Source organism: Berghia stephanieae, chromosome 2, assembly GCF_034508935.2.
Source record: "Berghia stephanieae isolate SIO BIC M18660-M18661 chromosome 2, UCSD_Bste_1.3, whole genome shotgun sequence".
NCBI classification, from domain to species: domain Eukaryota; kingdom Metazoa; phylum Mollusca; class Gastropoda; order Nudibranchia; family Aeolidiidae; genus Berghia; species Berghia stephanieae.
Genome location: NC_088361.1, coordinates 18,605,592 through 18,620,591, shown reverse-complemented (window position 1 = coordinate 18,620,591; position 15,000 = coordinate 18,605,592). Strand labels below are relative to the sequence as shown.

The following is a 15,000-nucleotide window of genomic DNA, read 5'->3' as shown; positions in this document are numbered from 1 at the left end:
GTCCGGCTCAATAGGCCTAATTGCTTTAAAGGACAACTTAAACTTATTAAACTTATTTTAGTAGATGTCCTCAAGATTGTGATGACAATGATTATGCAGACGGCGACATTGGCGACGACGAGGAAGATGATGATAATGATGATGATGATGATGATGATGATGATGATGATGATGATGATAATTATGATGATGATTATGATGATGATAATGATGACGATGATGATGATGATGATGATGATGATGATTGTGATGACCACTGCATGACATGAATGTGTGCTACGTACCACTTTATTCATGGTCATGGTAGAAGGGAGAAGAGGTAATAAATAAATTAGATCATTAGTCCAATTAATTCACCCTTTTACACCCCCTGCTCTCTAAAAGGACATAAACACGCACACACACTCGCACACACACACACACACACACACACACTCAATTATATCGGCTGTGAAGAAAATCCGGAAAAGTTTAGAAGCCTGTGACTGCCGGACTATTGATAGTTCTAAGATGACGTCACTCAGGTCTTTGTTATTGTGTTTTGCCATCCGCGTTTATGAATAATGCTCACTGAACTGTATTAACCAGACTATAAACATTCATGGATACACACAGTGTTGTGTGTTGGTCCGTTATACTTCCGGATGGCAATGTTATGAGCTTCTTAGCCAAGCGCATACTATATATAGCTGATGCAAGTCTGAAGTTTCTCCACAATCAAACATTTTAGTCGAACAAAGGGACGTCACTCAGCTTTTTGTTATTATTTTAATACAGCCATTTTGGTGATCGCATAACAGTAATACGTATCCAAGAACTCTACTCACTCTGTCCTCCTGCAATACATTGTATAGAAGGAAAGAAGTCGACTTCACTCAGCTCTTTGTTATTTGATTTTGGACTCGAGTTGAGTGAATAGTTCTCGCTTAAATATTGATGCTATTCGTTTGGGTAAACTACTTACAGAACCCGCTAGACACATTAGTACGTAATCGCACATATATACATTGCAGGCAGATGATCGTATAGTGGCTTTATTGATATATTTTTGAATACTATGCTTTCGGATAGATCATATGTTGTAGATGTTGATAGTGGCGAAAATATTCAAAGGCCAATGATGATAATTGAATGTACAACATCAAGACATTCAAATAAAAAGTTCAGAATTCCAAATTTCATTTCTTACAGATTTATGGATATATATATCCATATTTATATTATATTTATATTCCAAATGCCAATCAAATAGCTTGGTTAAAAGTCAAACATTTGATAAATTTAAAGTCCGTAAAATCAGTCCAACCGAAACGTCTATTTTTCAAGATGACTATTTTCAATATGCTTGGAATATTTCTTCTTCTTCTTCTTCTTCTTCTTCTTCTTCTTCTTCTTCTTCTTCTTCTTCTTCCTCTTCTTCTTCTTCTTCTTCTTCTTCTTCTTCTTCTTCTTCTTCTTCTTCTTCTTCTTCTTCTTCTTCTTCTTCTTCTTCTTCTTCTTCTTCTTCTTCTTCTTCTTCTTCTTCTTCTATCAGTTTATCCAGCTTTTTGCATGGTTGCCATAATTATTGCCACATCTCCATGCAACTCGATTCATAGCACCATCTTGCTCCAGGCCCAGTTCTTTCATATCGTCCATAACCCTATCCATCCGTCTAGTATTTGGGCTTCCCTTTTATTACACATCCAATACTTTCTTTCCCATGAATTCCCTCTCTGGTCTCTTAACATGTCCGAACTATGTCAATCTGTCTTCTTTCATCTTTATTAATACATTCTTCACTTCACTCAACCCTCGACTTCGTTCATTTCTCAGTCTATATTATATTCTTGTTCAGCAAAGTGACCATCTCAATATCCTCATTTCTAGCCACCTCAACTTCTTTATTTTTCTTTGTCGTAGCGTCTGTCTCTAATCCATACAACATTGATGTTCTTATAACAAATGTACATATTTTCCCCTTCACCTTTGCGGAAATTTGTCACACAAAACTCCAGTTACCTCCCTCCAATGATTCCAGCCTGCCTGGATCTTCTTCTTAACCTCTATCTCATTGCCCTCATCTCGTTGTACAGTTGTTCCTAAGTATTTGAACTGGATTGTCTCTTGTACATTTTCTTTTCTTGCCTTTATTGGTGGTCCTGCTGTCTGTTGTCCGAAGCACAGATACTTCTGTCTTCGATCTGCTTACCCTTACTTCTCTCCTTTCCAACACCTGATTACACCTCTCCAGCTCCCTTTCCGCCGAAGCTTTTGGACCGTCCGTTCAAAAGTACCACGCCGTCCGCACACATCATATTCCATGGACTGATCAGAGGCCTGATATAATCCTACCATTAAATTACATTGTTCAGTTGACTTAAGTTCTGTCCTTACAACTGTCTTATTTCCTTCGTATACATCTTGGATAACTTCATATATATATATATATATATATATATATATATATATATATATATATATATATATATATATATATATATATATATATTTAATGTTAACAAAAGGCAAACAATAACATATCCGCCAGATCCGATATATATATATATAATATATATTTAAAATATATATATATATAATATATATATATATATATATAACTCCGTAAAATAATTGTTCTTAGAAAGCAGTTAGGATTTGCAGCATTATACACATTTGCAAAGGCAAGAAAAAGTGTCTGTTTTGATCAAAACATTGCATATTATAACCTATTGTAACTAATTCCCATCATTCAGCAGCGTAGTGCAGCGGTACGGTCATTGCTTCGTACCCAAAAGGTACCGAGATCGAATCATTCGCCACTGCACTGTGTGGCCTTGAGCAAGTCACCTCGCCCTAGCTCAATTACGGCTCTGCATTGTGGCTGACGCCTGGGTTATTCCAGTCCTCCCATGGAATAGATCCTAGACATAGATTTCTCCTATGGGATGAATAAAGGGAATTTGAATTTTTTTAATATTCCATCCAAAACTTATCGGTCAAAGTATTAGCAAATCATACTCAACCTAAACATTTAAAACTAGCAGGAATTCCCTGCATTGAATGCTATCCCGGCCTTTTATGATTTGATATTACTTTGATAAACGACAGTAGTTCATGCAGTGGAACCAAGAATATTTCCATTTTCTAACAGTTGCTAGAGAACAATTTTCAATATCTTTGCCAGAATTCACAATCCGGCAAATTGGTATCAAAATTGTCCTGGGCCCAATTAAATCTTCGTAGTTTTGGGACGGAAAAAGTCTAACAATGCACGCACACACTCCATCAAACCAACCGTCTTTTCATGATATCCCTATGGCTTTTCTCACTAGGATGAATAAAGTAACCAGAGAATGACAAGATGTTCAAGAAGCTTTACAGAAATACAACTTGAATATCCGTGACATCCCAGACAAGGACAATATCCTGGAGGATCTGTTATTACGTGCCTTTTGTTAACATTAATTAAATATCATATGATAATCCACGCTACCTTAATAATATATATTGTTTTTCAATTTGATTTTTTCTTCAAAGTTAAGATTGGAATTTACATCTTTGACAAAATATTTGGCCAATTGGATTTCCAATTCAAAAAAGAATTATTCAGGTATGTATCATGAACCTCTCCAACTGTTTTATCACCTTGAGGATAACCCTTACGGTAAACACAATCAGATCTTCTAAAATGCACAGTGGATGCACAGAGTCAGTGTTTCCAATATAATTTCTTTTACTATATTATGTTGCAGAACTAGCAACTTCGAAAAAAGTGCTCTACACGAATCTTATATGACTTGATCTAGTATCTAGAGTAGATGTTGGTTGGACCGTTGTATTCCTGTCTCAATAAAAAGCACGAGAGAAAAATGAGGTCATAGCACTCAGTAGCGTGTGATTGATTTGGTCAAAATTTCAGGGGACCATCAACATTTCTTGGATGAATGCAGACAAAAAAGAGCTTTTCAAATATATGTTAAATATGAGTGGGATGGGAAAAGTCTAAGAGAGAAAAGTACTGTATATCACAGATTTTGGCAATCATCTTAGTAATGGGATTTCCGTAGAACAATGCGACCACGAGGAAGCAGACACTGCCATGTTGATTCCTAATTTGCAAGGTCTTCAAACGCAATCACTCAGACTTAAAGAGACCACGAGATACTGATTTTGTTGTCATCCTCTCAATCAATCATCATTATAGCATTGCAGCAAATCCAGAAAGTAAAACTTTTACAAAAATCCGAAATAACAATGGTCTCGGGTACCCTACTTGTGTCGTGATGTTTAGGTTATTTGTGAATGACAGGAAAGAGGCAAGCGAAGGCTGAATGATAAGAAGAGCTGTAATAAATTTATAGTTGTTGGTAAATTTTATTTTCTGTATTTATCATTATTTCTCTACTATATTAGCCATAAGCGAGGCACAACCAACTACCTTCTCCCCTTCTCTATCTTCTTCTTTTTTCAGCTTATCCCGCAGTTTGCAGGGTTGCCATAATGAATACCACATCTCCATGCATCTCGGTTCAGCGCATCATCTTTCTCCAGGCCCAGTTCTTTCATATCATCCTTTACCTTATCCCACCATCTAGTCTTTGGGCGTCCCTTTTTCTTCTTTCTCGCTATTTGTAAGTCCAATACTTTCCTTCCCACTCTCGTCTCTTTACATATCCGAACCATTTCAATCCCCTTCTCTATCTAGTCTAGTCTTAGTGTATTGACCCTGTTCTGGAGGGAACCTACAACGGATTCCCTCTACTATTCGCTTCTCAATTAGGGCCGACAAACTAATCATTCTACCTGTCCTTCTGAATCATTTCTTACGTTGATGTTTTCGGCTATACTACCTCAACCTAGCATGGGTTATAAGCTGAAACACCATGCACTATAGTGCAATTTTGCCATATTGTAAGAAAAAACCCTGAAAAACAAACAAAAAATCTAGTCAAAAGGAAAAAAAACACATTTTAGTTAGAATCCAGTGTAGATAATCAATTTGGAATTTAAAATAAAAACAATATTCTAGAGATAAATATTTAATACTCACCGCAATGATTATCCTTGCACATCAAGTTCACATCGCAATCCTGAAAACAAGATTAGAATTGAATTCTCCCGTATCTGTTCTCATCTCAACTGGAACTTTTTACATTTAAAAACATTCTGTACAGTGTGGATATTTTGTCATTACCAGAATCTTTACCAAATGATGTAGCTTTAAGCCTGAGTTGTTGCGAGGTATGGCGAACTCTGAGATCAAAACTCCTTTAAGCTACAATTTCTAAGTTTAACAGGAGAGCCAAATATCTTCATATTTTTCAAATTTTGTCGATAATGATTTGAAATATTGAAATAATGTTTGATTCAACATCGCACATATATCACAATCAATGTTTCTGAACAAGATACACAACATTCTAATGAGAAATTAATTGATATACAGGAAATTTGCATCTAACAGAAATATACTCTTAGCTCAAAACTCCTATATGTGGCTTATACAAGGATTTTGCAGGGAAAAATGGAAAAGTTTGTTGATATTAGGAATAATCAGGATATTAGTTTATTAATATTCTATTTTTAAAACAAACTATGAGTTACAGTTTTAAAGAACTTTGCTTTGAACCGAAAGTAAAGTCACCAAAAGCAGAGATAGTTTATTTTTTTGCGTGAATTATACTTTGAACGAGGCATTCGGTGTTCTCAATTTTGAAACAGAACTGTTAAAATACTCTACACACATCTGTGTTTTATAAGCTCTGTGAATGATGTGATTTTAAAATAATCTACACCGTGTTTTATCATTGGAATTCTATATGTACTTGTTTGTGATATTCTGGAATAAATTTTTTTTTAAATTGTAGATTTTCATCAAATATTTTAAGATTTATTGAAACATTTTAAAACAAATTTTACACATTTCAGATCTCAGGACATGTCATGTGTTTACATTTTTATGTGTTCAACTGGAATAATCATCTATAAATATCCATTAAAAAGGGTTCATTTAACCAAGAGGAGGTAGGAGAAAACAAAGGAAGTTTGAAACTATCAAAAACAATAGTTGACAGAAAACAACAATCCACGCACAGACTATCGTACACATGTCATAATCAAAACAAATAACCCCACTATCTACCCTGCATAACACTCGTGGTAAGAATCACTCAAAGAGTCCTCAACTATTTACGATGATTTGTCAAGATAGTCAAAGCAGGGGATGAAAAAAGACAATGAGACGGATTGATGTGCCAATTACTGACACTGTAAATAATTATATAGAAAAGACAACTCGCATAACTGAATCAAAATATAATAATAGTTGAGCGTTACACCAAAACTTGTGAAATAATTCATAATAAAGCATTGGACACTAATAGAAACTACCCCCGGTCCTGTTATCAACAAGATAAGACTTGTTCAAAATAAATTACTAAGAAAACTCTAAAAGTAATGAACTTAAAATGCCAATAAATTGAATATAATGCGTCATTTATTAACATTGTATACACCGAGAAGACAGATATTATCATTGGCACGGAGTCATGGTTGGATTCGTCTATTCAGGATAACGTATATTTCCCATCAAAGTATATATCGCAAAGACCGCAACCTTAATGGCGGGGTGTTTTTTATTGCCATAAGCCAGGAGTACATAAGCTCATTTGTTGCAGAACTGGAGGAAAAGTGTGAGATGAAATGGGTCAAAATCAAAATTAAAGGCTCCATGACACTTTACATATGCTCCTACTATCGACCCCATGTGGGTGAGGAAGAAATCTTGGAGCTTTCAAAAATTATATGATGAAAATGAACATCATCACCAATGGCATCTTCATAATGGGAGGAGATTTTAACTTCCCATGTGTGACTGGAAATCTAAAACATTAAAAGTAAAGGCCCCTTTTTCACAGTTACACAATTATTTTTTAATATCTTAGAAGACAGAGCAATCACTCAGCAAATAGAGGAATCAACTCGCATGACGAACACTTTAGATTTAATCATCACCAATAATCTCAGTCTTATAAACCATCAAGGTGTCATCCCAGGCATCTCAGACTATGTTGCAGTTATAATTGAGGTCGCCATGAACCGGAAAAAGACTATACAGAAACAGAGAAAAATCCTTCTCTACAGAAAAGCATGTGATTGGAGATTTCTTTCTGGAGATGAAAATGACATTGCATTATCAATTTCTCCTAGATGAAAAGTCAGAACACCACATCAAGAAAGTGTTATTTAACGTATTAGCTATTTACGAAATTTGTCGTGCACACATTTGCACCAGTGTCGAGTGATCTCTGAAAAAAATGAAACGGAGGGAGTGTGCTACGCAGTCTGCAAGCTGTTTCAAAACTCTTCCTTGGATGTTGTCTGGTCCACTAGCCCTTGTAGGATCCAAGTTTTGAAGAAACTTTGCAATGCCCTCTTCCGCGGGAACTTACATTTGCACCCACTTAAGATTTGGTTACAGAGCTTATAGATCACTGCTGAATTTTTACCATAATGTTATTTTTCACGTCAAAATCTTCATGAGCTAAGATGGACATTAAAGGAAGATACATATAAAATTTACGTTGTAAATTATGGACGATAGAGCGGAGAGATATGTGTGGATTGGGAGGGAGGGTGCAGATTTGATCAAGACAAAGTCAAAAAGTATGTGATCCTTTTGGCTCTCTCTGCTTTCACAATTCTGCTCTCTTTGCGGGCTCATATGTTGACTTTGAATGTCGTCTTTTTCAAATCACTCATGTGTGTTGACCATGGCCTAACTTCTTCTTCAAGTACCAAGTCTGTGCCAGACATCGGTGACCATGATATGCCATTCATCTCTCTGATGAGATAACCTCAGAAAACTAATATTACTTTTCTCTTTCTTTGTCACCCAGCTGTTCAAACTATTCAAATATGTTTTTCTTGGTCTACCTTTACTCTTTCTACCTTCTATCTTTCCTGTGAGAGCAAGATGTTCAATACATTTAAGTCGATTTAGGTGTCCTAAAAATTGCATTTGTCTTTTTCTTATTGTACGAATTAATAGCCTTTTAGTTTCAGCTTGCTCTAATACTTCTTCATTAGTTTTCTTCTCTGTCCATGAGATTCTTAACATCCTTCTAAGAAACCACATTTCTGCTGCCTCCAGTTTCTATCTAATGTCTTCTGTAATTGTCCAGCTTTCGCAGCCATATAATAATACTGACCATACTTAGGCCTTCAAAACCCTATGTTTTGTTGTCATTGAGATATTGTGGTTTTTAGAAATTAGACTCATTTTATTAAAACTATCTTTAGCTATTGCAATTCTTCGGTTTATTTCTGTGTTGCATCTGCCATCTGAAGTTATTATGTATCCAAGATATTTTAATGCCTGAACTTGTTTTATAGTTTTTCCATTGCTTATCAAGTTGCATATTGGATTTCTTTCTCTCCTTGATACAACCATGCATTCTGTCTTTTTTACATTTAAGTATAACCCCATACGTTCACTCTCTGTGACTATTTCATGGCCTAACTATAATACTAAATTCCAGAGGGGGTGGGAGGGGGCATGGAGTGTATCATAATAGATATCGATTGCAAGTTTGTCATCTCTTTTAAAAAGCACGATTCTTTTCTTTGTTAATAATTATAATAATAAATGGCATTTAAATCGCACTGTGCCACGTTGTCATAGGCTCTAAGCACTTTACGATAATATAATACAAAACAAACTACGGTAAGACAAATGTTGATGGAAAAGTGATATGAATTCAATTTAACAGCAACAAAACGTGATAATAGTATTGCAACATTATGACGTAAAAAGATAAAACTTTAAGCGAGATTTGAAAGTTGTCAACGAATCCGAGAAATCTCACGTCTGATGGGGGGCAGAAAATTAAAAAGATTGTTCACCTATTTTACGCAAGGTCTTAGGTTTGACAAGGATCAATTGGTCATTGCTTGACCTCAAGTTTCTATTGGGGACATATATGCTTAGAAGGTCTTTGATATAGGAGGGACTGTTAGTGCACAAGTATTTGTAGACAACAGTACAAATCTTATAGGCAACTCTTTTTTTCCACAGGAAGCCAATGCCTCTCAGGGAGAAGGAGAGTTGCTGACGAGTATAATTTTTGGATATTGAGTACAATGAGCCTGGCTGTGTTATTTTAAGCAACCTAAAGTTTACTCATTTTGTCTTTAGCTAAATTCGCCCAGAGGGAGTTACAATATCCAAGTTGGAGAAAACAAGGGAATTAATCAAAATTTCTGCTATGTGCTTCGGTATTAAATGACGACTTTTCCTAATTTTCATTTCTATGTACACAGATTGCATGGTGTCATTCACGTAACTCGTCATAGAAAGATCTTTATCAATGATGACGCCAAGGTTTTTTGCTTTATTTGAAAATTCTATTGTACCATATTTCAAAGAGTAATAGGTGATGTATTTGCCTGTTTAACGATACTCGGCCTTCCACACATTAAGGTCTCAGTTTTACTATCTTTTAATTCTTACTTGTTTTGGTACATCCAATATGTAATCTCATTAAAACAGCTTGAAATTCGTTGTATTAAGAATTTAAAATTACTTAGGGGTACTGAAATTATAAATTTGCGTATCGTCTGCATATTTACTGAAAGTATGTCCAAGAAATTCAATGGGTTTTTGATCAATTGACCTATTCCTTTACTTATCGCAATTATTGTTTTCTATCCTTGTCGGCAAAGAAGTCTATCAATATTTCCTTCATAGAAAATGAAGTTTTATTTTTCTGGTTTCGTGAAACCCTGTTATCTGCTGCTCAGGGGAGTAAAATGAGATCCATTTGACTCCGTTACATCTTTTGGATGGAATAATCTGAGTTACGCCATCTTCCAAATATCCATTCTCTGTCTTACTGGTGCTCGGGATCTTATTCGGGATAAACCGTAACATTGCAGCAACATTGTTTTTTTTAATTCTTCTGTCCGACACAGTTTTCTGGAATGAAATTTCCGTTTTACTATTTTGTTCACTTAGTTGAGTATAATTTTACAAAAACTAGGCGATGTAGTTTACAACACAAGATCTGACAACATGTAGCGTTATAAATCTCGATATTTCGGATTGAATCATGTCGATGTGGACATTGCCAAACTTTCATAAGATCATAGCAATCTACAATGGTTTAATGGTTTTCATACATCTCTCTGTTTGACCATTAGCTCTGGGCTATAAGGGTGTGATTTTTCGATGATGTACTCCCATGTGTTTTAAATATTCACTGAATTCGTAGCCGTTGAATGGAGGTCCGTTCTCTGTTTTCAATGTGTTTGCGATTCCAAATTCAGCAAAAATCTTATCAAGTCTAGGTATGATAGCATTTAAAGATATATGTATATAACAACATTTAAAAAGATACAACAGTCGGAAACAAAAAACAACAAAAATATCGAACAAAATATGCCTTTCCAGCATAAAACCTCCACCAGGACCATGACAAATTCGAAAAACTCGATCGAGAACAAAGACAGAGAGCAACATGGAAAGGGAAGATAAATATTAGGGGGATTAAGACATAAGCAAAAGTTATCTCTCTGCCCTAGATGAGAAGTCAGAACACCACATCAAGAAAGTGTTATTTAACGTATTAGCTACTTACGTTATTTGTCTTGCACGCATTTGCATTAGTGGATGCATATAACATAGCGACGAGCTGTTTCGAGGATGAAAAGGAAAAATGTTTTCATATATCAATAAACACACATATATATATATATATATAAAATCTTGTTTGATACAAATATGGTACGAAAAGTGTCGACATGTAGCCATGGAATAATATATGTATGTGTGTGTGTGTGCGTGTGTGTGTGTGTGTGTGCGTGTGTCTGTGTGTGTGAATGAATGTGTGGCACATGTTTAATTACTTTGAGGCAACCAATATACTGTTCACTGTAATGTGCTAACACTGGACATTAATTTCATGTGTGGTGGTGGTTGAGGGTAGGGGGGGGAGGGGAGTGGTATCTGGAATATTTTCTACAATTTATCAACACGACACCCTCGCGGAATGTATCCCAGTTTCTTTAGGGGTTATATCAATTGCTTGTTACCCTTTGGATCGCAAAGCACTTTACATCAGAAAATAAGTCCCGGTGTAATGCGTGGTTTAAGGTGAAGATTAAATTAAATTGTGATTTCGCTGTTACATAATAAATGATAATAAACAGCGATCAGCGATCGTTGTTTTTAAAAACACAGTGTATGCAATGTTAACCAAATAGCACATACTGTGTTCTTTAATAAAACGGCAGTATAGCTGTCTAAGAATATAACCATCACAATAAAATTATAAGCAATGAATTAGAAAAAACAAAACAAAGTTCCAGTCCCACTAATATTTGACAATAAATGTTAGTCTGATGTGTTGTGTTTTATAACTAGACCTCTATTAATGTTCGCATTTACAGATTTTTGTTTTATGACATCGTTGAGCACTTAAACAGTCACAGAACCTTGTGTAGTCGCCAAACAGGCAAGATGTGTTTCGTTGTGCTGTGCAAGTCCAAGCAGAATTCTTAACGTTTTATGGATCAAGCCTCTGTGATTTTTAGCCTAAAGCTTTCTAAAAGTATATTTTTAATAACAAAATCTAGGTGGTTTTCGAACGATTATTAAAGATGCTTTTAAAGAAAAACATTTTATTTTACGAATGGATTCTGAAAAAGGTAACATTTTATCTTTATTTTTTTTTTTTTCATTTTTACCATTGAGAATTTTTCTCAATGTGCAGTGTCATGATACCCAAAGTATTTATAACGCCTTAAAATGGACACATCTAGGTGGTTAAAGAAAACAACATATGATTAATGTTCAACTTGGACATCGACTTAATAGCTTCAGTCTCGCCAATCGGTCGTATCATGAGAATAGGAATGTCAAAGCAATAATGGTTTCATTAATGTCCACCCCAACATGCTGACACACTGAAGTAAAAAAATAACATCAACTACAACCAGCGTCCATCGGTGACAAATCGTCATGAAAGTGTTAAAAATTATCAAATATGACCTAAATAATACACATATTATTAAGCGCCTTGAGGTTTCGACAAAAGGCTCTATATACATATGCTTATTATTATTAAAGGGGCCAAATAAACTAGGTATCTTGTAGCAATAAAACAACTGGTATTATAAATGTGTGTAATAAATCAGACAAAATCAGGAGAAATTTACATGCACAAAAATCATTGAAGATTCAAAATCCACAAAACCTTATTGAAATTAACGTAAGATCAGAAAACCGCCACAAAGAACTCGTATTAAATGATCAATCAGTGAGAAACAAGAGCTCGTTGCTAAATGATCTAATAACAGAGACGGAGTCTGATTTTGCATTTTTTGTTGAATCATGGCTGCGCCCCAAAGGAGATGACGTCATCATAGCAGATCTAGGACCACCAGGTTATCATTCTATATCAATGTCAAGAGGTGGGAGAAATGGTGGGGATATTTGCGTTGTAGTAAAAGAAAATTTAATACGAAAACTTAACGACATTAAAACGTACAAGGCATTCGAATACACAACCACCTAAAAGAGCAGTCCCTCAAATTTATTTATTTACATAGACCTCCACCAAATTCTAAAAATGGATTGAAAATTTCGGAATTAACACCCGAGTTTGAGGATCTATTTGAAAAGAAAGAAACTAAAATAACAAAACCGATCATTGTCTAAGATTGTATTATGCATTTTAACAATATATAGGACTCGAAGGTGAAAGAACCAAAGTCGACAATGAATATTCACAGCCTCGTTCAAGACATCAATTCTTCCACTCACAAGAAAGGTCACACTTTAGATTGGATGGTCACTGACAAAACTACTTCAGGCTTCAACTTTCAACGGTATCCATCTCCCTTAAGTCCCAGGTTTATTCCCCACTGATATGCTTTTTACATAGTCCCAGGTTCACTCCCCACTGGCGCCCACGTCCTATAGTTTCAGGTTCATTCTCCTCTGATACCAAACTCTCATATACGACTTCAACGTTCAATGGTATCCATCTCCCTTTGGTCCCAGATATATTTCCCATTGATATCCTTTTTACATAGTCCCAGGTTCACTCCCCACTGGCGCCCACCTCCTATAGTGTCAGGTTCATTCTCCTCTGATACCAAACTCTCATATCCGACTTCAACGTTCAATGGTATCCATCTCCCTTTGGTCCCAGATATATTTCCCATTGATATCCTTATTACATAGTCCCAGGTTCACTCCCCACTGGCGCCCACCTCCTATAGTGTCAGGTTCATTCTCCTCTGGTACCAAACTCTCATATCCGGTTTCGACTTTCAATGGTATCCATCTCCCTTTAGTCCCAGGTTTATTTCCCACTGATATGCTCTTTACATAGTCCCAGGTTCACTCCCCACTGGCGCCCACGTCCTATACTGTCAGGTTCATTCTCCTCTGGTACCAAACTCTCATATCCGGCTTCAACTTTCAATGGTATCCATCTCTCTTTAACCCAGGGTTATTTCCCACTGATATGCTTGTTACATAGTCCCAGGTTCACTCCCCACTGGCGCCCACCTCCTATACTGTAAGGTTCATTCTCCTCTGGTACCAAACTCTCATATCCGGTTTCAACTTTCAATGTTATCCATCCCCCTTTAGTCCCAGATTTATTTCCCACTGATATCCTTTTTACATAGTCCCAGGTTCACTCCTCACTGGCGCCCATCTCCTATAGTGTCTGGTTCATTCACCTCTGGTTCTCAACTCCCATATCCGGCTTGAACTTTCAATGGTATCCATCTCCCTTTAGTCCCAGGTTTATTTCCCACTGATATCCTTTTTACATATTCCCAGGTTCACTCCCCATTGGTATTCACCGCCCTGATTCTCAGGTTGACCCCCCACTTTTGCATAGTTCCCATAACTTTGTCGGATATTGTCAGGTTTCATCGTGGTTCGGCGGGTTTCGTGGAAAAGCACTGATTGCTTTTTTACGAAACCCGCCGAAACCCGCCGATAGTCATAATTTCAGGTTCACTCCCGACAGGTGTACATTTCCCTGAGTCTCGGGTTCACTCCTCACAGTTGTCTACTTCCCATAACTTTGCTGGATATTGCCGGGTTTCGCCGGGCTTCGGCGGGTTTCGTAAAAAAGCACTAATTGTTTTTTACGAAACCCGCCGAAACCCAGTCCCAGGTTCACTCCCCAATGGTGTACACTTCCCTAAGTTCCAGGTTCACTCCCCACTGCTACCTACTTCCCATAACTTTGTCGGGATTCGTCTGGTTTCGGCGGGTTTCGGCGGGTTTCGACAGGTTTCGGCGGGTTTCGGCGGGTTTCGCAAAAAAGACACACCGCAAAATTTCCATCTTAGCGCTGTTAGATCTGAGCGCAGCCTGTGACACGATAGACCACTCCATATTAATTACAGGTTTGTCAAAGACATTTGGAGTATCAGATAACACCTTAGTTATAGAATAGAAACAACTGGTGTAGACAGCCAATGGTCCTCCGTCCGAAGGGAAATTCCACCCATAAATCAATAAAATAGGGAGGGAGGAGGGGGGGGCTCTGTTGATTTATTCTATGATCGAAAGAGAATTTCTGTTATGTTCCTCTAAATATTATTTTTTTTATTTGCTGTGAATTTTAATTCCTTCTATTCTTGAGAAAGAGGAGGTTTTTTGGCTTTGATTAAGTGTTCTATTTTTAAGCGACATTCTAACTAATGGACTTAACCATCTTATCGGAATCTGGACCATAATTATATCAGTTGTTTCCCTTAGACCATAATATTTCTCTCTCTCTCTCTCTCTCTCTCTCTCTCTCTCTCTCTCTCTCTCTCTCTCTCTCTCTCTCTCTCTCTCTCTCTCTTTTTTTTTTTGTTTTTCTCTCACTCACTCTCTTCTTTGTTTGGTTATGTTTATTTTCTGTCCTGTTCCTGAACATTATTGTTAAAATAATTTATTACATTATTCATTCACTTTTTTGGTGTTTCAAACAAATATTATCTATT

General features: G+C 36.4%; 1 protein-coding gene across 1 annotated transcript in view; it reads right to left on the bottom strand.

The window, feature by feature from the left end:
- Positions 1–15,000, bottom strand: part of LOC144964429 (uncharacterized) — a gene marked incomplete in the record, with an annotated part of 342,752 nt that overhangs the window by 327,014 nt on the left and 738 nt on the right. Inside the window, 2 exon segments of the mRNA XM_078898671.1 lie at positions 5,033–5,072; positions 10,620–10,673. Coding sequence (XP_078754797.1) covers positions 5,033–5,072; positions 10,620–10,673 — 94 coding nt within the window.